This window comes from Megascapheus bottae, chromosome 9 (genome assembly GCF_031878675.1).
Source record: "Megascapheus bottae isolate mThoBot1 chromosome 9, mThoBot2.hap1, whole genome shotgun sequence".
Classification (NCBI taxonomy): Eukaryota; Metazoa; Chordata; class Mammalia; order Rodentia; family Geomyidae; genus Megascapheus; species Megascapheus bottae.
The window spans coordinates 68,630,674-68,653,766 of record NC_143517.1 but is presented as its reverse complement, the minus strand read 5'-3'; the positions used below and the strand labels follow the sequence as shown (position 1 = coordinate 68,653,766).

Genomic DNA, 23,093 nt, shown 5'->3' with positions numbered 1-23,093 from the left:
TCCTAGCTACTCACAAAGCTGAGATCTGAGGATCGTGGTTCAAAGACAGCCTGGGCAGGAAAGTCTGTGAGACTTTTTTTTTGTGTGTGTGTGTGCGTCATGGCGCTTCACTTCTGGGCCTGGGCGCTGTCCCTGAGCTCTTCAGCTCAAGGCTAGCACTCTACTCTTTGAGCCACAGCACCACTTGCAGTTTTCTGGTGGTTCACTGGAGATCAGAGTCTCATGGACTTTCATGCCTCAGCTGGCTTTGAACTGCAATCCTCCGCTCTCAGTCTCCTTGAGTAGCTAAGATGACAGGCGAGAGCCACCCGCACTCAGCAGTCTGTGAGACTCGTCTCCAGCTAACCACCAGAAAGCCAGAAGCAGGGCTGTCACCCAAAGTGGTAGAGCAGTAGCCTTGAGCGGAAGAGCCCAGGGACAGTGCGCGGGCCCTGTGTCCAAGCCCCATGTCTAGAAAAAGTAAAATAGCGGAGAAAAGGAAGACGTCCTTTCCATGATGTAAAAGCCACTGTCACCGTGGCTCCTGGCCTTGCTGTGCTCCCCTTCCCATCAGCCTGGCTTGGTGATACCAATGCTGTGTGCCCACCTCCTTGTTCACCCTCGTCCTGCGCCGCTCAGCTTACCCAGCCCCTGCTGTCCAGTCACAGATCCCCAGCTCCCAGGGTTGCTGGGTGAGAAGCACCGGCGTCTTTGGAGGCCATCCTGGCTGTCCTCTCTCAAGGCTGCACAGCTCCGCCTGCACCCACTTGCCCAGACTCAGGCCCTGGCTGCTGCCAGCGGGTGCCTGGGTGGGTGTGTGGCACACTCCCCCGTCATACCCCTGCGCCAGGCTGGGACACATGTTTTGAGCTCCGCAGGGGGCTTCCAGGAGGCTGCAGGGGCCTGGGCTGTCATGGAGGGCCGGAGCCCCAGATCCCAGCCAGATCTCGCCAGGGGCCAGGTGATCTCTGTGGCAGTTGGAATGGCTGGGCTGGAGCCCCGGAGTCCCAGAATGTGGGCGGGGCGGCTACTGACCTCACAATGGCTAGGCTCCATCCCTGGCCAGCCTGCCAGCCTCTAAGTAGCTGCTGCCACGTTCTGCTGGGCATGTCCCTTCTCAGCAGCTATGAGGGCCTGCGGCAGGAGATCCAGCGGCTGGCCCAGGAGAACGAGGAGCTGCGGCGGCTGGTGCAGCTCATCCAGGAGAACCAGGAGCTGAAGCTGGTCCTCAGGAGCAGGGGCAGCAGCCTTGGCTTCTGCAGCTCGGGCTTTCTGGCTGAGGTGACCGGAGGCGCCCGGGCACCCAGGCGCAGGACCATTAAATTCAAGGATGCTGACAGAGGTGAGCGTCAGGGCCCCTGGCCTGAGCGCCACGCCCACGGCGCAGGGAGGCAGTGACAGCTTTGAGAGGGGGACATGGTGACGTTGGAGCCACGCTGCAGAAAAGCAAGAGCATTGTGTGGCTGGGTTGGCTCTCTAGGCCAAAGAACAGACGGTGCTGAGGCCTTGAGTTGGCAGCCACTTGGTTTTGAGACAGATGAAGAAGGTGAGGGAGGCAGAGAGAGCCTGAGCTTGGGCTGCCCCCTGTTCTCTGGACTTGAAGCTGGGCAGGCAGCAGCCCAGCCCCACTCCCAGAGAGGAGAGACGGAGAGCTGGTCAGGGGAAAGCTGTAGAACCCTGTGGGGCCTGGCTTTCTGTGTTGACTCCTGGTCCTCGCTGTGCTGGGCTGTCTAGGGCCCCTGCTGAGCACAGGAGCGGGGAGGGGCGCAGCGTTAGGGTCTGGCAGTCGTGTTCCAGGAGGCACTGGGGGGCCACCTGGAAGAGGCCAGCCGGCTCACCGTGGATGAGCTCAGTGGTCCTGTGTACGACTGCTGGGCCCAAGGAGGGCCAGGGGGCGAGGCCCCAGAGAAAGGGAGCTAGGAAAGAGGGGGCTGAGTGCAGCGCAGAGGGGGAGTGGTGCAAAACCAGTCAGCTCTGAGACTGTTGTGTGTTGACCTCGACCAGGCACTGGGTCTGGTCCTTCCGAACACTGTGTCCTTTCAGTATGACTGTTACTGTTGTAGTTAAAGAGTTGTAAGTGGGAGTTACAAGTCTAAGTCAGGTTTTAGGTTTTTTGTCTGTTGTGGGGCTTGAACTCCAGGCCTGGGCGTGGTCCCATGTTGAGCCACAGCGCCCCTTCTGGTTTTCTGGTGGTTAAGAGGAGATAACAGTTGCGTGGACTTTCCCTCCTTGGCTGGCTTTGAACCTCGATCCTCAGGGCCCAGGCTCCTCAGTGGCTGATCGGCCCCTCTTGTGATGCCTCATTTCCCCTCTCCCATCCCTGCCCTCAAGTGACGTTGAATATGAAGACTACCTGTGCTCACCCCGCTTCCCTCCATTCCTGGGTATTCATTTTGGTCAATAGTACTCAGTACTGAGATGATCAGGAGACTACCACATACGCTTAGCTCCTGGACTGCTGGGGACCCTTGAGCCACGTGCAGCCCAGAGCTTACCACAATGCCCAGTGAGGCACCCCATCCCCACCTGCCCCCATCCTGACCTCCTCCCCATCCTGACCTCCTCCTCTTCCTGACCTCCTCCCCATTCTGACCCCCTCCTCATCCTGACCTCCTCCCCATGCTGACCTCCACCTTATCCTGACCTCCTCCCCATGCTGACCTCCTCTTCCTCCTCCTGACCTCCTCCCCAATCTGACCTCCTCCCCATCCTGACCTCCTCGCCATCCTGACCTCCTTCTGTTCCTGACCTCCTCCTCTTCCTGACCTCCTCCCCATCCTGACCTCCTCCCCATCCTGACCTCCTCCTCATCCTCATCCTGACTTCCTCCTCATCCTGACCTCCTCCCCATCCTGACCTCCTCCTCATCCTCATCCTGACTTCCTCCTCATCCTGACCTCCTCCTCATCCTGACCTCCTCCTCATCCTGACCTCCTCCCCATGCTCACCTTCTCCTCCTCTTCCTCCTCACTTCCTCTTCCTCCTCACCTCCTCATCCTCCTCATCCTGACCTCTTGGCCCAGGGAGGCCTCAAGGCCCAGTGGAGCTCTGTGCTGTCTGGCTCTGGCCTCCAATGCTAGGTTAGGCCAGGGGTTCAGTGGTCCTCCCAGAGCCACCTGTATATGCTAGCACCACTTTTTCCCAGGAGTGAGCCACTTAGCCCTCCCCTGCAGCCTCTACGTGTGTGGCTCTGGATGAGGGGTGATGGTGCAGCCCATCCTCTGCCCTGCCCTGCCCATGGATTTCACCTTTACAGTGGAGTCTAGCCCTCATGGGAGACACAAGATGGCTTCCTGACCACTTTGACCTTCCTCACCAGGGCTCTCTCTCTCTCTTCTCTCTCTCTCTCTCTTTTTTTTTTTTTGGTGGGTCATGAGACTTGAACTCTGGGCCTGGACGCTGTCCCTGAGCTCTTCAGCTCCAGGCTACCACCCTGCCCTTCAGCCAAGCCCCACTTCCCATTTTCTAGAGGTTAATAGGAGATAAGATCTCAGGTCCTTTTGTACCTGGGCTGGCTTTGAACCTTGATCCTCAGATTTCAGCCTCCTGAGTAGCTAGGATTCCAGGCGTGAGCCACCGCGCCGGCTAGGACTCTCTTTCTTAGGGTCTCTTCTGTCAGCTGCCCCCATCCTGGTCCTTCTGAGGGGCATCCACTCAGCTGGGGCAGCCTCGTTCTTGTGGGAGACGGGCACTTCAAGGGCACTGTGGTCTCCCCCTTTGTATCTCCTCTGTGCCATGGGGTCGCCGGTGCTGGAGTGACTGTGTCTGGGCCCTCCAGGGGTCAGCATGCTCTCGGGGTGGGGTCTCCCTTCCCCCTTTTTTCCTGCCTCCCTGCCCACCTCTGAGAAAAGGCTGGCAGAACACAGTCCAAGCAAGGCTGTGTCAGGACTATCTCTGTTACTCTGGGGGACAGCCAGCGGCACTGCCTGGGGTACCTGGAACTTGGTGTGGAGGGTGGCTGTCTTGCTGAGGTGACCTTGAGCCCATGTTCAGGGCCTGCTCAGGGCTGGGACTCTGCGGAGGCGCTGAGGTCCGGCCAGCAGTTACGCAATCTGGAGAGCTGGGCCCTGACGGGTTGGGGGGGGTCCCCGCCCCTCGCAGGCCACGCCCACGGACGCAGGGAGGCGGGGGTGGGCAGTGGGAGCAGAGTGCCTGCACTGAGGAGCTGACCGGCAGGTGGGCCCTGTCCCCCTTGCCCTCCGCCCCAGCCGCCTCCCTCCCTTCTGGCCCTTGCCCCATCTTGTCTTCCGCACCTCTTTTCCCTTGGCCCCATTCCCTGGCTCCTGGTCCCTGCTCTGCCAGTCCCTGCTCCGCCAGTCCCTGCTCCGCCCCGCCCTCGTGGCTCTGCCGGTCAGCCCAGCCTGCAGGCCTGGGCCGGAGGGTGAGCAAGCCCAGAGGGACACGGCCCAGCCGCCCTTCTCCCCGGGAAGCGGGCCTGGTCTGCCCGGCCCTGGCGCCTCGGGCTGCCCTGGGAGCTGTGTCTGCGCTGTGGCCTCTGCTGGATTTGGAATCTACCTTCTTCCCGTCCCCAGCCCTGCTCAGATCCACCCCACGCCCGGCCTTCAACCTCGGCGTGTTGTCCAGTTCTCCCAGGGCTCCCGGCCGAAGAGCTGCAGCTGGACGCCAGCCACGCCGCCATGGGCACCCCGGAGGGCCGCTTCCATTTTGCCATTGACCGTGGGGGCACCTTCACTGATGTCTTCGCCCAGTGCCCAGGGGGGCACGTGCGGGTCTTGAAGCTGTTGTCGGAGGATCCTGCCAACTACGCCGATGCGCCGACAGAGGGCATCCGCCGAATCCTGGAGCAGGTGGGTGGGCAGGCGGGGGGGGGGGGGGGGGGAAGGGGGATAGAGGGGGCCCGGCGCGCGCTGACCTCCCTGTGACCCAGGAGGGGGGCCTGCTGCTGCCTCGAGACCAGCCGCTGGACACCAGTCGCATTGCCGGCATCCGCATGGGCACCACGGTGGCCACCAACGCGCTGCTGGAGCGGCGCGGGGAGCGGGTGGCCCTGCTGGTGACGCGCGGCTTCCGAGACCTGCTGCACATCGGAACCCAGGCCCGCTCCGACCTCTTTGACCTGGTGAGCTCTCCGGGCCCAGGAGCTGGGCTTCTGGAAGGAGCTGCCTTCGTGGGGTGCGGCACCTGGCTCTGCTCCACGCAGATAGCCTGGGCCCGGCCTGTTGGGACACGCGCCCTCACGCCTGGGTCTCCTCTAAGCCTCTGCCCGCCCCCCCAGGCCGTGCCCATGCCCGAGGTGCTGTATGAGGACGTGGTGGAAGTGGAGGAGCGAGTGGTGCTGTACCGAGGAGAGCCCCAAGCCCGGTCTCCAGTGAAAGGTGGGCGCCTGCCACGCACGCACAGAGCCCCGGTTTCACCCCAAACAGCACTGGCCAGAAAGAAAAGCAGAAAGGAAGAAAGTGGACTGGGCACTGTGGTACAGACCTGAACGTCTGCCTGGAGTCCCAGAGCTTGGGAGGCTGAGGCAAGAAGGTCTCTCAAGTTTGAGGCCAGCCTGGGTGACGGGGTGGGACCCCGAGACCCAGGGGTGCCCCAGGGCTGTGAGGCCTTGAGGTGGGCAGATGTGGACGGCCTTTCACTGGGGACATGGGTTCCACAGGGTGCACGGGGGACCTGCTGGAGGTGCAGCAGCCTGTGGACCTGGGGGCTCTGCGGGGGAAGCTGGAGGGGCTTCTGTCCAGAGGAATCCGCAGCCTGGCCGTGGTGCTCATGCACTCCTATACGTAAGGGAGGGAGCCGGCCGGGGAGGGGCTGGGGGTGCCGTGAAGGGAGGGAGCCGGCCGGGGAGGGGGCCCGGCCCCGGGGGTGCAGTGGTGCCCTGGGGTCTCGTTGTAGGTGGGCACAGCATGAGCAGCAGGTGGGCACGCTGGCCCGGGAGCTGGGGTTCACGCACGTGTCCCTGTCCTCGGAGGCCATGCCGATGGTGCGGATCGTCCCTCGGGGGCACACGGCCTGTGCCGACGCCTACCTCACGCCTGCCATCCAGCGCTACGTGCAGGGCTTCCGCCGTGGCTTCCAGGGCCAGCTCAAGGTGAGGCCCCCTGGCGGCCTGGCCCTGGGGCTGTGCCGGCCCGGCCGCTCACGGTCGGCCTCCTGGTTCACAGGATGTGCAGGTGCTCTTCATGCGCTCCGACGGCGGCCTGGCACCCATGGACACCGTCAGTGGCTCCCGCGCCGTGCTCTCCGGCCCTGCTGGCGGTGTGGTTGGCTATTCAGCCACCACCTACAAGCTGGAGGGCGGTCAGCCCGTCATTGGTTTTGACATGGGAGGTAGGGAGTCTGGGTGGGTGAGGCAGACGGCAGCCTAGGGAATTGTCACCTGCCAGGGGCGTCGGGGGACTCCCGCATCCCGTCCTTCCTTCCCCAGGCACGTCCACAGACGTGAGCCGCTATGCTGGGGAATTTGAGCATGTCTTTGAGGCCAGCACGGCTGGGGTCACCCTCCAGGCCCCCCAGCTGGACATCAACACAGTGGCGGCGGGTGGGGGCTCCCGCCTCTTCTTCAGGTGAGTTCACACCCCTCCATCCCAGACTTCCGGCCCTTCTCTCTCCCCACCCCATTCTGGTCCTCTGTCTTCCAAGGTCTGGCCTCTTTGCTGTGGGGCCCGAGTCTGCAGGTGCCCACCCAGGCCCCGCCTGCTACCGGAAAGGTAAGGGCGAGCTCGGCACTGGCACGCGCCCCTCCTCGTGTTGGTCTGCCCAGCCCTGCTCCTTCAGCTCCTTCCCAGCGGCCCTCTCCTGGCCACCTGCCTCCACCCCAACCTCTGTGCCATCTCCCAGGGGGCCCTGTGACCGTGACGGATGCTAATCTAGTGCTGGGCCGCCTGCTGCCTGCCTCCTTCCCCTGCATTTTTGGGCCTGGAGAGGACCAGCCACTGTCCCCCGAGGCCTCCCGCAAGGCCCTGGAGGCGGTGGCCACTGAGGTCAACAGCTTCTTGACCAACGGCCCCTGCCCCGCCTCCCCGCTCAGCCTGGAAGAAGTGGCCATGGGCTTCATCCGTGTGGCCAACGAAGCTATGTGCCGCCCCATCCGCGCCCTCACCCAGGTAACCCCGTCTGCCCCCGCCCCTGCACTGCCCCCGCCCCCACCCCATCCGCGCTCTTACCCAGTAACCCCGTCTCCCCCCGCCCCTGCACTGCCCCCCGCCCCCACCCCATCCGCGCCCTTACCCAGGTAACCCGGTCTCTCCCCGCCCCGCCCCCACCCCATCTGCGCCCTCACCCAGGTAACCCCGTCTCCCCCCGCCCCTGCACTGCCCCCCGCCCCCACCCCATCCGCGCCCTCACCCAGGTAACCCCGTCTCCCCCCGCCCCTGCACTGCCCCCCGCCCCCACCCCATCCGCGCCCTCACCCAGGTAACCCCGTCTCCCCCCGCCCCTGCACTGCCCCCCACCCACCCCATCCGTGCCCTCACCCAGGTAACCCCGTCTCCCCCCGCCCCTGCACTGCCCCCCCGCCTGCCCCCGCCCGGTACTCCCCACTCAGTCACCTCAAGTGGCGGAGGCGCGGCTGCCCAGTGTGGGTCAGGGGCGCCCTTGAACTTTCTGGACCTCTAGGCCCGAGGCCATGATCCCTCAGCCCACGTGCTGGCCTGCTTCGGGGGAGCTGGTGGACAGCATGCCTGTGCCATCGCCCGGGCCCTCGGCATGGACAGCGTGCACATTCACAGGTGGGGAGCCTCCCCCGGGAGGGAGCACCCTCAGCGGGCCGGCCCTGGGCGGCCCTCACCGCGTGCCTTCTGCTGGCAGACACAGCGGGCTGCTGTCGGCGCTGGGGCTGGCCCTGGCAGACGTGGTCCACGAGGCCCAGGAGCCCTGCTCCCTCTCCTACACCCCTGAGACGTTCGTGCAGCTGGACCAGAGGCTGAGCCGCCTGGAGCAGCAGTGCGTGGAGGCCTTGCAGGCCCAGGGCTTCCCCAGGTGGGTTTCCAGGCTGCCGGGCAGAGCTGCACTCTTCCCACTGTCCCGGAGGGGCGGGGGGGTCCACTGCCGGTCGGCCCTGCAGGCTCCTTCAGGACAGTGGTTTGAGTGCCTGGGGAAGGAGGGCGGGCGTCCCCGGTGGCTCCGGGTGAGTGCCCGCCTGTGTGCCAGGTCCCAGATTAGCACCGAGAGCTTCCTGCACCTGCGCTACCAGGGCACCGACTGTGCCCTCATGGTGTCTGCCCACCAGCACCCGGCCACGGCCCACTCGCCCCGGGCAGGAGACTTTGGGGCAGCCTTCGTGGAGAGGTCTGTGAGCCTCCCGTGGGGGCTGGGGGTGGCCAGCTCCTCTGGACGCCCCACCCCGTTGTGTCCTTGGGCGCAGGTACATGAGGGAGTTTGGCTTCGTCATCCCCGAGCGGCCAGTGGTGGTGGACGACGTGAGGGTGAGGGGCACGGGCCGCAGCGGCCTTCGGCTGGAGGACGCCCCCAGGGTCCAGACGGGGCCTCCCCGGGTGGACAAGGTCTGTGCCCTCCCCATTCTGGTCTGTCCACTTCTGTGGGATGTGTGTGGGAGGCCAGGCGGTGCTGAGGATCTCAGAGCCTGGCCTGCTCACCCCCTCCACAGGTGACCCAGTGCTATTTTGAGGGGGGCTACCAGGAGACCCCAGTGTACCTGTTAGGGGAACTGGGCTACGGGCACCAGCTCCAGGGGCCCTGCCTCATCATCGACAGCAACAGGTAGCCGAAACTTGTCCTGGGTGGGCCTCCGAGTGGTGGACCAGAGACACTGTCATGGGGTCCTTGCTGGCCTGGGGTCTGGGGGCCTCTCTACTGAGAAGGGTCCTTGCTGGCCTGGGGCCTGGGGCCCTCTCTGCTGGGAAGGGTCCTTGCTGGCCTGGGGCCTGGGGGCCTCTCTGCTGGGAAGGGTCCTTGCTGGCCTGGGGCCTGGGGCCCCTCTGCTGGGAAGGGTCCTTGCTGGCCTGGGGCCCCTCTGCTGGGAAGGGTCCTTGCTGGCCTGGGGCCTGGGGGCCTCTCTGCTGGGAAGGGTCCTTGCTGGCCTGGGGCCTGGGGACCCTCCGCTGGGAAGGGGTCCTTGCTGGCCCTTTGCAGCTCCTCGGTGCCTGCTGTCCCTAGCACCATACTTGTGGAGCCAGGCTGCCAGGCAGAAGTGACCGAGACCGGGGATATCCGCATCTCTGTGGGCGCTGAGGCCCCCAGTGCCGTGAGCACCAAGCTTGATCCCATCCAGCTGTCCATCTTCTCACACCGTTTCATGAGCATTGCGGGTGAGTGGCCAGGCCTGGCTGTGTGCGCAGAGCGTGGGGCCCAGCATGCCACACTAGGAGCGGCGGCACAGGCTGGCCAACAGCCCCCCTGCTCCCCTGTGGTGGGCTGGTGGGGGTGTGCCAAGAGGAAGGCAAGGGTCCTGAGCAGCCAGCGGGCTAGTAGCCACTGGGCAGGCAGAGTGGCTTTGGCCCTGGGAGGGCCCCCTGCTGCAAGGGCAGGTCTCAGGCAGGACAGGCCCTGCCCTCCTCTCGTTAGGACCTGTGTGACCTGCAGATATCCAGGGAGAGAACGCTAAGGCCAGCACAGTGAGCCTGTCTGGGTGGGGTTAGGCCCTGGGCCTTCTGGGACCTGAGGGACCCTGCCCGGGGCTGGGCCAGGCAGGGTGGAGGCAGGAGAGGAGGTCTCAGGTTCTCTCTGGAAGCTCCTGACTGGCCAGGGAGGAAGGTGGTGATTTTCACGCAGCCTGCCTGCCACCGGGCCCCCGGCCAAGTCCAGGGTCTGGGCACAGAGTCTGGCCCTAGGGATCCAGCCGGCTCCGCCCCTGCCCCTTCCCTGGGGCCGGGGCCAGGCGTGGGGTGGGCCAGCGGGCACCGCTTACTCTGCGCCCGCAGAGCAGATGGGCCGCATCCTGCAGCGCACGGCCATCTCCACCAACATCAAGGAGCGCCTGGACTTCTCCTGCGCGCTCTTCGGGCCCGACGGGGGCCTGGTGTCCAACGCCCCCCACATCCCCGTGCACCTGGGGGCCATGCAGGAGACTGTGCAGTTCCAGGTACCGAGGCCGACCCCTCCCCTCTCCCCCCCGCCCCGTCTGCCCCTGCCCCTGCCCTCCCCCCCCATCTGCCCCTGCCTGTCCCTTGATTTCAGATCCAGCACTTGGGGACCAATCTCCACCCTGGTGACGTTCTGCTCAGCAACCACCCCAGTGCAGGGGGCAGCCATCTTCCAGATCTGACCGTCATTACTCCAGTAAGGGTGCTGCCTGGCTGCCTGTGGTGACGGCCTTTGGGGACACAGCTGACTGCTGCTCTCCCCTACCTAGGTGTTCTGGCCGGGTCAGACTCGGCCTGTGTTCTATGTGGCCAGCCGAGGGCACCATGCTGATATTGGCGGAATCACACCGGGCTCCATGCCCCCCCACTCCACTACGCTGCAACAGGAGGGCGCTGTCTTTTTGTCCTTCAAGCTGGTCCAGGGAGGAGTCTTCCAGGAGGAAGGTTAGTGAGAGAGAAGGTCAGCTGGGATGCATGCGCTGCTCTGGAGTCTCAGGCGGAGCCAGGCCCTAGGGTACAGCCTGCAGCCCAGGCTTGCTCTGATGTGCGCCTGCTCTTTTGGGCTCTCTCAGACAGGGGTGGAGAGCTTGCAAAGGCTGCTGGAAGGGCGGCTTTGGGGTGAGAATTGGCCAGGACACTGAAGGGGTAGGGTGAAGAAGGGAGCAGGGCCTGTTTCTAAAGGGGTGGCTGTTACCGTCCATACTGGGCTGGGGGGCAGTAGACAATACAGCTGGGGGGGGCTGCAGGGTGCTGTCCTGGTCACCAGGCTGGGAGGACTCTCTGAGGACTCTCGGCCCAGCTGGCACTGCTGCTTGTACACCTGCAGAGGGTGAGGGTTCCAGAATGTCCCAGAGGGGAGCCAGGTGCAGACTGATCACACTGAGCTTTGAGCTGGGTGGGGGATGGAGGTACTGTGTGGGTACTCAACGTGGGCGTTGGATGGAATTTTGGGGGTGTCAGGTTGGAAGAGCTAGAGCCTGGAATTCCTGAACAGAGCCTGGTACAGCTGCTGGGAGGTGGAGACAGTGGGAAAGGCGTTAGTTTCAGGTTGCAGGGTCTGAGGGCAGAGAAACAGTGAGAAGTGACATGGATAGGGTAGAAGGTGTGTGTGTGTGTGTGTGTGTGTGTGTGTGTGTGTGTGTGTGTGTGTTCGGGAGAAGCTGGGGCAGAGGGGATGGGACCATGCACAGACACGTGCAAACACATGGCAAGGGCCCAGCTGCCAGGAGACCTGAGGTGTGAGAGTGGAGCTGGGCCAGGCCTATCCTGCTTCTGAGACACACTCAGATCTGAGAAACTTGTGGGGTGGGGTGGAGATAGGAGGGTGGGGCCAGCCTGAGAAAGGGGGAATTGAGAGAAGGCAGGGGTGGAGGGAGGTCCCCTCCCAGCAGGCAACAACCTCCAGCTCCACTGAGGTCATTGGCAAGGCTGCTGTCCAAGATGCCCTAGGACACCGGGACAGCAGGAGGGTAGGAGGAGGCTGGGGTCTGCAGGGAGCCAGAGAGCAGGGGAGAGAGGAAGTGAAGGACAACAGAAGAGGTCTCTGCAGTTCGGAGGTGTGGGGCACAGTGGATAGAGGATGCACGCAGTAAGGCGCCAGTGGGCCTGGGGTGCAGGTGGTGGCTCGGCGGTGACAGAGGCCCTGTCCATCCAGCGGTGACAGAGGCCCTGCGGGCACCGGGCAAGATCTCTGGCTGTAGTGGAACCAGGAACCTGCATGACAACCTGTCAGATCTCCGTGCCCAGGTGGCAGCCAACCAGAAGGGCATCCAGTTGGTGGGAGAGCTTATTGGGCAATATGGCCTGGATGTGGTGCAGGCCTACATGGGCCACATTCAGGTGGGCCTGGGGGCGGAGGTGCGGGGCAGTGCGGTCGGCCTCCGACAGCTGGGGAGCCCTCAGGGTGGCCTGGCTGTGTCTGAGCCCCGCTCCCTGCCAGGCAAACGCCGAGCTGGCCGTGCGAGACATGCTGCGGGCCTTTGGCACCTCGCGGCAGGCCCGGGGCCTCCCCCTGGAGGTGCTGGCCGAGGACTACCTGGACGACGGCTCCCCGATCCGTCTGCGCGTGCAGATCAACCTGAGCCAGGTTGGGGGGGATGAAGGCGGGGCGGGGGCGTGGCCAGGACATCGGGGCCCCGCCCCATGAGCCAGGTGGGGGGATGAAGGCGGGGGCGGGGCAGGGGCGTGGCCAGAACACCGGAGGTCCCGCCCCGTGAGCCAGGTGGGGGGGATGAAGGCGGGAGGGCGGGGAAGGGGCGTGGCCAGAACAGCGGAGGCCACGCCCCGTGACCGCCCATGTTCCCCCCCCCTCCGCGGGCAGGGCAGCGCCGTGTTCGACTTCACTGGCACCGGGCCCGAAGTGTTCGGCAACCTCAACGCCCCGCGCGCCATAACCCTGTCCTCGCTCATCTACTGCCTGCGGTGTCTGGTGGGCCGAGACATCCCCCTGAACCAGGTAGTGCCGGGCGGCGGGGTGGCCGCGGCGCGAGCCCGGGGGGCGGCCGTCCGGCTTCTCCCGGAGCCTGAGCGCCGCTCGCGGGCGCAGGGCTGCCTGGCTCCCGTGCGCGTGGTCATTCCCAGAGGCTCCATTCTGGACCCTTCGGCGGAGGCCGCGGTGGTGGGCGGCAACGTGCTCACGTCCCAGCGCGTGGTGGACGTCATCCTGGGGGCCTTCGGGGCCTGCGCGGCCTCGCAGGTGCGCGGGGGCGCGGCCGGCACCAGGGGGCGGTGGGTGGGGGCCCCCGAGGGCTGGGCGCTGGGAGCGAGTGCCAGCCCGCTGCCGCCCCTGCCCCGCCAGGGCTGCATGAACAACGTGACCCTGGGCAACGCCCACATGGGCTACTATGAGACGGTGGCCGGCGGCGCCGGAGCGGGGCCTGGCTGGCACGGGCGCAGCGGCGTCCACACGCACATGACCAACACGCGCATCACGGACCCCGAGATCCTGGAGAGCCGGTGAGCGGAGCTCGGGCCGGGCTGTCGGGCGGGGCCGGGGCCCGGGCCGTCGGGCGTGGGCGGGGCTGTGTGAAGGGGCGGGGCCAGACGGCGCTTCTGCTGGGGGCGGGGCAGCGGGGCGGGGCCCGGGCCGTCGGGAGTGGGCGGGGCCGCCGGGCGGGGGCGGGGCTCCGGCCGGGGCCGCGCTGAGCGCCCTCCCCTCCCAGGTACCCCGTCATCCTGCGCCGCTTCGAGCTGCGGCCCGGCTCCGGAGGCCGCGGCCGCTTCCGCGGCGGCGACGGCGTGGTCCGCGAGCTGCTCTTCCGGGAGGAGGCGCTGCTGTCGGTGCTCACCGAGCGCCGCGCCTTCCGGCCCTACGGCCTCCACGGTAGGCGGCTCCCCCGCCCAGCTCCCCCGCCCCAGCGCGGCCTCCGCCCCGCCCCGCCTCCAGCCTGGCGCTGACTTTTGCCCGCAGGAGGCGAGCCCGGGGCCCGCGGCTTGAACCTCCTGATCCGCAAGGACGGCCGCACGGTGAATCTGGGCGGGAAGACGTCGGTGTCCGTGTACCCTGGGGTAAGGGACGCGGGCTCGGCCCGCACCCCACGCCTGCCCACGGGGAGGGTGACAGAGATGCGAAGCGGATCCGAGGCAGGGTTTACTAATGGCTCCGGAGGGGGGGTGGGGAGGGGAGGGGAGGGGACCCGCAGCACCGCCCTGACCCTGCGCTTCTCCCGTCCCCAGGACGTGTTCTGCCTTCACACGCCCGGCGGAGGGGGATACGGCGACCCGGAGGACCCCGGCCCGGCCCCGGGCTCCCCTCCGCAGCCCCCGGCCTTCCCCGAGCGGGGCAGTGTGTATGAGTATCGCCGTGCCCAGGAGGCTGTGTGAGCGACTTGACAATAAATTAACCCGCCGGGCTCCGCGGCTCAGGTGCCAGGTCCGCGGCCGGGGCCGGGGCGGGCGCCCCAGAGACCCGGGGCTGCAGGCTCAGGGCCAGGCGGTCCGTGAGCCCGGCCAGCGCCGTGCGGAAGGTCACCTGCTCCACCTGGGGACGGCCGGCCGGGCCCGCTCCCCCGCGCCGGCTCAGCGGGCCTCCCGGCACTTCCCGGTACATGGTGTGGCCCAGGCGCCGGCCCCGCCAGGGCTTAGCCCGCCGGCTTCCTTGGGGAGAGCCTGCCAGGTGGAGGTGGCGCCCTGGGCCTGCTCCAGGGCCCTGGGAGAGGGGCGGTGAGGCCAAGGCCCGGGCACCCTCTCAGTGGCGCCGACAGACAGGGCGGCTTCCGGGACCCCACTCCCCGGCGGAGCATCTCGGGGAGCAGGCTACCGAGCGGTGCAGCCTGGAAGTTCTCAGGATCGTCCCTGTGGGGCCCGCAGGCCCTGCGGGCCCCCTCCCGAGGGGTGCTACCCCGGGCCCAGGGCTGCTCCCGGCCCGCGCCCAGCCGGCAGGGGTCCCTGCTCCTGCTCGTGATCTGGGGAGAAAGCCCAGGTGCTTGGTGGAGGGGCCCGGGCTCCGGGCTCCGCGCCGCCCGGGCCTCAGCTCACCTTGGGAGCAGTTGTCAAAGTGGAGGTCTCCCAGGAGCACACTGGAGGCCACCACCTCTCCACCCCGCAGCCTCCGTCCAGTCCAGCCGCCGCGCGAGCTGCGAGCAGCGCACGGCCCCGTCCTCCACGGAGGAGGGGCGTGTGGATGGGACCGGACCGCACCCGACACGTGGGTGTGGGCCAGGGGGTGTCCGGCTGCCCCAGCCCCGCAGCTCCGTGGGCAGTGCAGGAGCCCCACGACGCGCTGCCCCTCCAGAAGGCCCAGCAGCACCTGCAGACCCAGGCGCGGCCTCAGCCCTCCCCGACCGGCTGCCCCGCGGTGGCCCCTCCCGAGCGGGGCAAGCCGCGCCTGGCCGGCGGTACCTGGACGGACAGCAGGCCCTTGGAGGCCAGGGCGTCCTCGCGCTTGGCGTCGGGGAAGCAGTGGAAGCTGGCCCGGAGCAGCGGGTAGCGGGAGGCCAGGAGCAGCCCGCTGTTGAGCGGCTTGAGGCGGGGTCCGGGCTGCAGGCCCAGGGTGCCCACGTCGTACAGCACCGGGCCCAGGCTGGGCGCCAGGCGCCGCGCGGTGTGGTCGGGTCCGGCGCGGGAGCCCGCGGAGCTGCGGGGCGGGGGCCGGGGCGCGGGGTCGGGGCGCCGCCGGTCCGCGCCGCTCCCGGCGGCGGTTGAGGACCCAGGGGAGGAGCAGGGAGGGGAGGGAGGGGCGGGGAGCGCCTGCAGACCCCGGGAGCCCCCGCCCAGCCCGGCCCGGCGGAGTCTCCTCCGCGGGCTGGGTGTCTCCGGGCCCGGCCGGCCGGCTCTGCGGGGGCCGGGGGAGCCGCCCGCCCCACTTCCCGGCCCACCGCCGCCCGCCCTGGAGAGTTCGTTACCTTGGTCGTCAGCCCGCCGGGGGAGCTTCCAGGCGGGACGCGGGCCGTTGGTGGCGCCCCTGGGAGGCGGCGGGCCGGCCTCGAGGCCCGCGGGGTCGGAGCTGCTCCACGGGCCCGGCCCGGCCCCGCCGGCTTCCCAGGCCCACGGGCTCCTCCCCACCCCGCTCCTCCCCGCTCCTTCCCCCCCACCCCGCCCTCTCCTTTGTCCCCTCTCCCCGTCCTTTCCCCTGGTTTGCTGGGCCCCGCGCCTGGCCAAGGGTCCCCAGGGCTCTAAGCCCAGCCGGGCCAGCGTCCACCGCCGGCGGCCTGGGGGCTCCTGAGGTCCCGGTGAGGGTGGGGGCTCTCGGGTGGCATCCGGCCCGGCCTCTGGAGGGGGGGACAGGGCGGGGCCGAGCCACCCGCACCCCACCGTCCCTGGGCCCCTCCAGCCCGCGGCGGGCCGCTCTGGGCCCCGGCCCCGGCCCCGCCCTCCCCAGCCGGGCTCCACCCTGCGCTTCACCTGGGGCCCCGGCCCCCGTGCGGGCCCCAGGCGGCCCTTCCCACCCTCCCCGCCCTCCTGTCCCGCGCCCACGGCGGGCACCACCTCCTGCCTGGCTTCCTTCCCCACCCGTCACCCCCGGTCCCGACCAGCTCCCCACGGCCGCCCAGGTGTCCACGGCGGTCCAGGGCCTCTTCCCCTGGGCTGTCCCGGGGGGTGGCCAGGCTGTGTCCTCCCGCTCTCCCCCCTCTGGACACCACCAGCCCTTCCCCGCCACAGGCGCCCTCCCCGATGCCGCGGCTCTGGCTGCGTCCTCGGACCTGCGTCTCAACCTCCCCCCCCCACCCCGCCGCCAAGAGCAAGAGCGCCTGGAGCCCCCTGTGCAGCCCGCGCCGGGAGGGCCTCCCGGGGGCCGAGGCGGGTCGGAGCTCGGGGCAGGGTCCGCCCCTCTGGGAGAGGCAGCGGAGCCTGGTGCGCGGCGTCTGGGGGAGCTTTAATGGTGGAGTGCAGGAGGCAGAGCCCGGCGTCACCAGATGAACATGGGCTTGCCGTCGTCGTGCGAGAGCTGGCTGAGGCAGGAGAGCAGCAGCAGGGCGTCGGTGAGCATGCTGGGGTGCACGGTGTCCACCAGCACGCGCTGCAGGAAGTCCACCGTGTAGCCGCCGCCGCCCTCGGAGGCGGCCAGCTCGGGCCGCTCGCGCAGGATGCCGTAGGCGTTCACCAGCTGCTCCGTCAGCGCCGGGTGCACCCGGCCGTTGTAGCCCAGGCTTTGCAGCCGGTTCATGATGCTCACGTAGCGCTGCGTGAGCGTCTGGCACAGCTCCTCATCCAGCTTGTGGTCGGCAGGGTTCAGGGAGGCCTGCGGTGGGGGACGAGGGACGCGGCCCTGAGGACCCGCCCGCCCGCCACGGCCAGCAAGGGGCGGCCGGCCAGGGGCGCGCCAGGAGGTGGCATGCGCCCCCCGTGCCTGGACCCCCCGTGCCTGGACCCGGGTTGGCAGCATCGGAATCTGCCCCCCTCCTGCACCTGGGCAGGGCGATGCTCCGGCCTGGGACGCTGCCTCACCGCTTTGCCTCCTCCCCCCTCCCCTCCTCCCCCTCCTCCCCCCATCACGCCAGTCCTGGGGCTTGAACTTAGGTCCTGGTACTCTCACTTTTTCACCTCTTTGGACCTTTGGTGGCTATTCGGAGGTAAGAGTCTCCCGGAGTTGTCTGGCTGGATCTCAGCCTTCTGAGGACCTAGGAGCGCAGGTGTGGGCCTCCAGCCTTGTCATTTTGTTAAATCCTTTTATCCTCTTTCCAGTTTGAGGGAAACTTCATTCTCCTAATTTCAGTCATGGGGCTTGAACTGGCTGCTGTCCCTGAGCTGCTTTGGCTCAAGCTCTCTACCACTTGAGCCACAGCTCCACTTCTGGCTTTCTGGTGGTTGATTGGAGAAGACTTTCCCACCAGGATTGGCTTTGAACCTGATCCCTGATCTCAGCCCCCTGAGTAGCCAGGATTACAGGCCTGAGCCACTGGGCCCAGCCTGTATTTTTTAAAATATATTTTTATTTCCTAGTGATTACTAGGATTGGGACTTGGGGGCCTGGTGCTTGCAAGAAAGTACTTTACCCCTATGCCTCCACCTCTTAAATATACTTATGTGACACAAAAGAGGTAAATAAAAGAGATAAAATAATGCAAGTGAAGGGGTGACATTGTCTGCCTCCTTACATAACTGTGGCCTCTCGGTATATAACTTTTACAATAAAAAAAATAAAATAGGGGCTGCTATGTCACTTAGTGGCAAAGCGGTTGCCTAGCAAGTACACCATCCGGGTTCAATCCCCAGTACCAAATAAAAAGACCAAAAATAAAATAACTTGGGTGATAAAGATAAACTACAGCTCCAGATGTCGATGTGATGGTCCCCCGCCTGTAACCCCGGCACCGCTGTAACCCCGGCGCTGCTGTAAGCTGAGTCCACAATGAGATCCAGCCTCAAGAAACAAAAATAAAGCAACACAAAACCTAAAAGAAAATCTAGAGGAAGACAAGGAAGTAGTGAAGAGCAGGAATTAGGAAACGACTCCAAAGGATAAATAGAAAATGTTGGCAAGGCAGAAGTGGGCAGTACGGGCTAGCTCTGGCGAGGCCGGCCAGAAACGTCCGCCTGTGGGGTCACACTTCCTCTCGTCCTTGGGCCTTGACTCCCCCACACTCTGTGCCAGGTTCAGCTTGCTTCATTCTGCAAAAAGGCCCTGCACATCTCTAACTTCAGCCATGGAGCTGAGAGTGACACAGGACCCAGTGCTCAGGGAAAGCCTGGAGTGTTTGTGGGGCGGGGGGGGGGGTCTGGTGTTTGAATGCATGGCCTTCAGCTTTCTAGATAAGTGCTCTATCACTTGAGCCAGGCACCACATGTTTCTGTTCTAGGTGTTTAGGGCCTGTGACCCCACCCCTTCCCTGGCGGCTGGCCTGGCCTGTGCGGGGCTGGAATAACAGGCGTGCCTCACCACACCACTGTACTGGCTGAAATGATAGTATCGCCAACCTTCTTCCCAGGTTGGCCTTGAACCCTGATCCCACCTCAAAGTAGCTGAGAGTGTAGGTGTGGGCCCCACGCTGGGACAGGCCCTTGCATTTTCATCTAGCAGTTTGGTGTGGTTTCTAGAAAACAGCAAAACTGCAGAGGTCAATGCAGCAGAACATTCTAGTGCCTTAATCAGGAGCAGAGAAATGTGGTAAGGTGTGGTTTATTAACAGAGAAAGCTTCGGATAGTGAGTTCAAGAGCTCAAGTCCTGCTCTCAGACAAACTCTTGCCAGGCACTCGTGGCTCATGTCTGTAATCTTAGCTACTCAGGAAGTTGAGATCTGAGGCTCAAAGGCAGCCAGGGCAGAAGAGTCCCCATAGCACTCTAATCTCAAAAACCAGAAGTGGTGCGGTGACTCAAGTGGTAGAGCACGAAGAGGCTCAGGCCCTGAGTTCAAGCCCCATGACTGATTAAAAAAAAAACAAAAACCTCTCAATGAGGAGTTGAGGGTGAGCTTTAACCTCAAGGGGCAGACACGCTGACCTGCCCAGCTTCCATTCCAGAACCACCAGTGGCCTTTCTGAACTCCCTGTCGAGCAGCTGCACGTAAAGTGGTGCTGGCGTGGGCAGGAGACAGTGCACGTGGAGGGCAGGGCTTTGGCCAGCACTGGTGAACGACATCCGGGAGATGTGGTGTCAACAGGCTGCCCTAGGAGCATGGGCCTGTGTGGGCAGGGGCTCCAGGCAAAGCCTTGGGTGGGAGGGCATTTTCTTCCTAGAAGTATAATGCCTATGCCCACTGTGTGAGTGAGCGTGTGTGTGTGTGTGTGTGTGTGTGTGTGTGTGTGTGCGCGTGCGCGAATGTGTGCATGTGTGTTGCCTGCATGAACATTGACAGTATGGGAAAGCTCATGTTCATCAATGAATTCTGTAGTCTGCATCCAAAGACACTAATGCATCAAAGAAAAATCAAATGGCCTGGAAGCCACTCCATACTTCAGAGATTAGTGTTGCTCTTCAAGAAAGATGCAAGAAACTCCGTGTGACCCACTGCCTTTAAATACTCTGCCTAAGGGTCTGTCCAGTGGCATCTGTGGTGGATGCGGGTGGGGCTGCGGGCAAAAGCTTGGGAGAGCACTGGACTCACAGGCCTGGGTGGAATCGAGGCTCACAGCCACCACTGAGAGTGGAGTGCACACAAGAGAACTGGAGGCTGGGAAAAGAATTTGATGCATCTGGGAAACAGCAAATGCCTTAAGCAAGATGGGGGACGCTTTCAGGTCAGGAGGCAAACTTCCATTCCTAAATCGGACCCGTTACCTGTCACTCTGCAAAGAGCCCACAGGGGGCAGCTGGCTTAACTCAGATCTAGCAGAGATGATGCTCCCAGCCAGGGTGTCCTGGGTTTGGGCAGAAAAGCAAAATCCCCACAGAGCCAGTCACAGCTGCTCAGAGTGGGCAGCTGGGGGCTGGGAGTGTGGCCTAGTGGTACAGGGCTTGCCTAGCATGCACGAGCCTCTGGGTTCAATTCCTCAGTACCACAGACACAGCAAAAGCCAGAAGTAGTGCTGTGAATCAAATGGTAGAGCCCTAGCCTCGAGAAAGCTCAAGGACAGTGCTCAGGCCCTGAGTTCAAGCCCCAGGCATGGCCAACAACAACAAAATAGAAACAAAACAAAAAGGACCCCCGTGAAGGGGGCCAGCCAGTCCCTACCCCAGAGGTTGGTTTTCAAACAGGAAACTTCCTCATCTAATTCCTATATGAACAACGATAGCGTTTTGTTCCTAATCAAAGTCAGCCATTGCCAAGGAGACCCCAGATGCCAGCGCCCAGAAATATAAACATGATGCTTCTACAGTGTACTTGCTGAGTTGTAAGTCTCCCTGGCAGAGGGAAAAAGTGAGAGAGCAGCAGGGCCCCTGGATGCCAGGGACGGTGGCATCCAGAAGCTCAGGGCGGCCTCACTGGCTGCAGAAGCCTTCGGGGTGGGGGCTGACCAGCACTGTAGATGTGCAACCTACAACTGTGCAACTCAATCCATAAGGCAATGGAAAACTACTCAAAAGTTGGATTAGGAGTTCCTGGAACTTGAACAGGTGACATCAGTGAGCAATCCTATGAGGTCGCATGGAAGAGGAGCCCAGCATCTGGGCTGTGGGAGAAGAGCAAACACAGGTCTGCCTCAGGTAATGCCGTTCAGGATGACAGGCCGTGCCTTGACCAGGGCAGCGGTGGGGGAGGGAGGGGGAGATGGGGCGGGACAGCCGCTCATGACATGGCTATTCTGGGTTCCTGCATCGAAGCTCTGGAAGGCTGGTTCAGTACCAGCTCGGTGGGCCCCAGTGGGGTCTTGGCAGGATATGTGCTTCTCCCGCAAGGAAGAATTCGGCTGCTGCCACCACCCTGTCCACCGAGCCCTCTCGGCTGGTCTCTGTGCCCTACATCTCCAGGCCCTGCTCCGCTGCTCCTATCTGTTGAGGTTTTGCACTGTGGCTAAGTCCCACCCTGGAGTCCTCCCCACCCAGCGGGGCGGGCTCGGGTTAGGCAGAGGGCTGTCCATCTCAAAAGAGGGACCGCCCAACTTAGACTAGCACTCTGCCACTTGAGCCACAGCACCATTTCCCGCTTTTTCTGTGCATGTGGAGCCGAGGAATGGAACCCAGGGCTCCGTGCATGCTAGGCGGGCACTGTACCATTCATTGTGACATGCTCCTGGACAATCCCGACCCTCTAGTAAAGGAAAACGACAAACTAAAAACACTCACCTTTCCCTTTGACGGCCATAGCTTAGAACTGCCCTCGCTGCAGACCTGCTGGATCGAATAGAATTATCTCCCTCCCCTGCCCTCTTCTCCCCCCTAAACATATCCTGCTACTGTAAAGAAGATAGCTGGGAACTGGGGGCCCTGCTCTTTGTTGACAGGCCTACTGAAAACAGAGGCTGTATTCAAGCCCCACGACCAGCCAAAACCCAGACGCTGCTGCGAAACCTGAAAAACCATAAAGATCCTGTCCTGTCAAGACTCGAAGTCTGCACCAAGAGCCCTTTCCCCTGCGCCTATCCTCCGCTTGGGAGACAAACCACCCCAGACACTGTGTCGCCTGACGTGTCATCTGTCTGTCTGTCTGTCTACCCAGGAGAGACCTCAGTTACATAGGATCCAGCCCCGCTGAAGAGAAGTTGCTCTTCTCGGGTGGAGTCCAGAGACACGCGTGGGCCCGTGGAGCCGGCCTCTCTGCCCCTCATACTCTGGTACCTCCAGCTCCTTAAAATTTCCTCACAACTTCAGCCAAAGGGAGGGCAACCTCAAACCTGGACCCCCAGAGGACAAGGTCACAGCTGACCAGGCCACCGGTAAAGACTGCCTGGCAGGAAAAGCAGCCTGGAGCAATGTGAAGGCATTTCCCCACCAGGATGTGGCCCTTCCTGCTGTCTGGGCCTCTGCCCTCTTCCCCGCTGGGACTGCCCATGACCACGGCCGATGACCCTCAGCCACAGCCCATGACCAGGCCCACATCCACGACCACGACCCAAGCCCACGGCCCACGACAAGACCCAAGCCCATGGTCCATGACCTATGGCCACAGCCATGGCCCACGACATGACCCAGGACCACGACCCAAGCCCATGGCCCACAGCCCATGACCATGGCCACGGCCCACAGCCCACGACCCAAGTCCACGGTCCACGCCTAAAACCCACGACCCTTGGCCACGACCCATGACCCATGGCCCGCAGCCCACGATTACGACCCAAGCCCACGGCCCACGACCATGGCCCACAGCCCTCGCCCACGACCCACGGCACCCGACCCACTGCCATGGCCACGACCCACGGCCTGCGACCTACAACCCCAAACCCACGGCCAGCCCCGGCCAGTCCTCGGCGCGCACCTGGATGATCTTCTCGGGGATGTTGGAGACGGTGAAGCCGTAGAGGCGCACGCGCTCAGGGAAGATGCTGGACAGGATCCCGGCGGTCCAGCTGGAAGGCGATCTCCCCGACCAGCCTCTCCCAGGCCAGCTGCTTGGACTCTGGGGACCACGGGAGCAGCGTCGGGGCGGACCGCGAGGGGGAGGATCCGGGGGAGGGCGGACCCGGGAGAGGGCGGACCCAGGGAGGAGGACAGAGGGGGTGGGGGGAGGACCCGGGGGAGGGCGGACGCCGGGGGAGGGCGGACGGGGGGAGGACCCGGGGGAGGGCGGACGCCGGGGGAGGCGGACCCTAGGAGGAGGGCGGACGGGGTGGGGGGAGGACCCGGGGGAGGGCAGACCCGGGAGAGGGCGGACCCCGGGGAGGCGGACCCCGGGAGGAGGGCGGACGCCGGGGAGGCGGACCCCGGGAGGAGGGCGGACGGGGTGGGGGAGGACCCGCGGGAGGGCGGACCCCGGGAGGAGGGCGGACGGGGGGTGGCAGGGCGGACCCCGGGGAAGGCGGACCCCGGGAGGAGGGCGGACGGGGTGGGGGGAGGACCCGCGGGAGGGCGGGCCCCGCGCGGCGCGGACACTGACCTCGGGAGCCGTCGGGGGGCTTGCAGGCCTTGCGGTGCGCCCCCTTCCGCTCCAGCTCCGGGACGGACTTGCGCGGCGCCGGCTCCATGGGGGTCCGGGGACCCCGGGGGTCGCTGACTGAAGCCAGAGAGGAGGCGGGGCGAGGCGGGGCGGGGCGTGGGGGCGGGCCAGGGGCGGGTGGGGCGGGGCCCGGGGCGAGGGCGGGGCACCTGGCGTGGTGGGCCGGGGGCGTGGCTTGGGCCTGTGGCGTGGCCGAGACGGGGA

At 65.1% G+C, this 23,093-nt stretch overlaps 2 protein-coding genes and 1 pseudogene across 2 annotated transcripts in view; 1 reads left to right on the top strand and 2 right to left on the bottom strand.

The window, feature by feature from the left end:
• The first annotated feature begins 1,059 nt into the window (after positions 1–1,059).
• On the top strand, positions 1,060–13,832 carry Oplah (5-oxoprolinase, ATP-hydrolysing). The gene is made up of 27 exons (XM_090339561.1): positions 1,060–1,321; positions 4,564–4,787; positions 4,868–5,059; positions 5,216–5,315; positions 5,597–5,720; positions 5,833–6,028; positions 6,102–6,267; positions 6,365–6,503; positions 6,580–6,647; positions 6,778–7,043; positions 7,555–7,667; positions 7,747–7,917; positions 8,089–8,226; positions 8,303–8,441; positions 8,546–8,658; positions 9,055–9,206; positions 9,819–9,979; positions 10,075–10,176; positions 10,250–10,424; positions 11,635–11,819; positions 11,920–12,066; positions 12,301–12,435; positions 12,526–12,675; positions 12,778–12,935; positions 13,142–13,302; positions 13,390–13,487; positions 13,656–13,832. Exons 1-27 carry the CDS (start codon positions 1,087–1,089, stop codon positions 13,800–13,802), a joined length of 4,155 nt encoding a protein of 1,384 aa, XP_090195687.1. The 5' UTR covers positions 1,060–1,086; the 3' UTR covers positions 13,803–13,832.
• On the bottom strand, positions 13,819–15,676 carry LOC150059358 (sphingomyelin phosphodiesterase 5-like; annotated as a pseudogene).
• Positions 15,677–16,280: 604 nt separating this feature from the next.
• Positions 16,281–23,093, bottom strand: part of Spatc1 (spermatogenesis and centriole associated 1) — a 16,908-nt gene continuing 10,095 nt past the window's right edge. The window contains 4 exon segments of the mRNA XM_090338791.1: positions 16,281–16,659; positions 22,212–22,289; positions 22,291–22,352; positions 22,830–23,070. Coding sequence (XP_090194917.1) covers positions 16,327–16,659; positions 22,212–22,289; positions 22,291–22,352; positions 22,830–23,070 — 714 coding nt within the window. The 3' untranslated portion in view covers positions 16,281–16,326.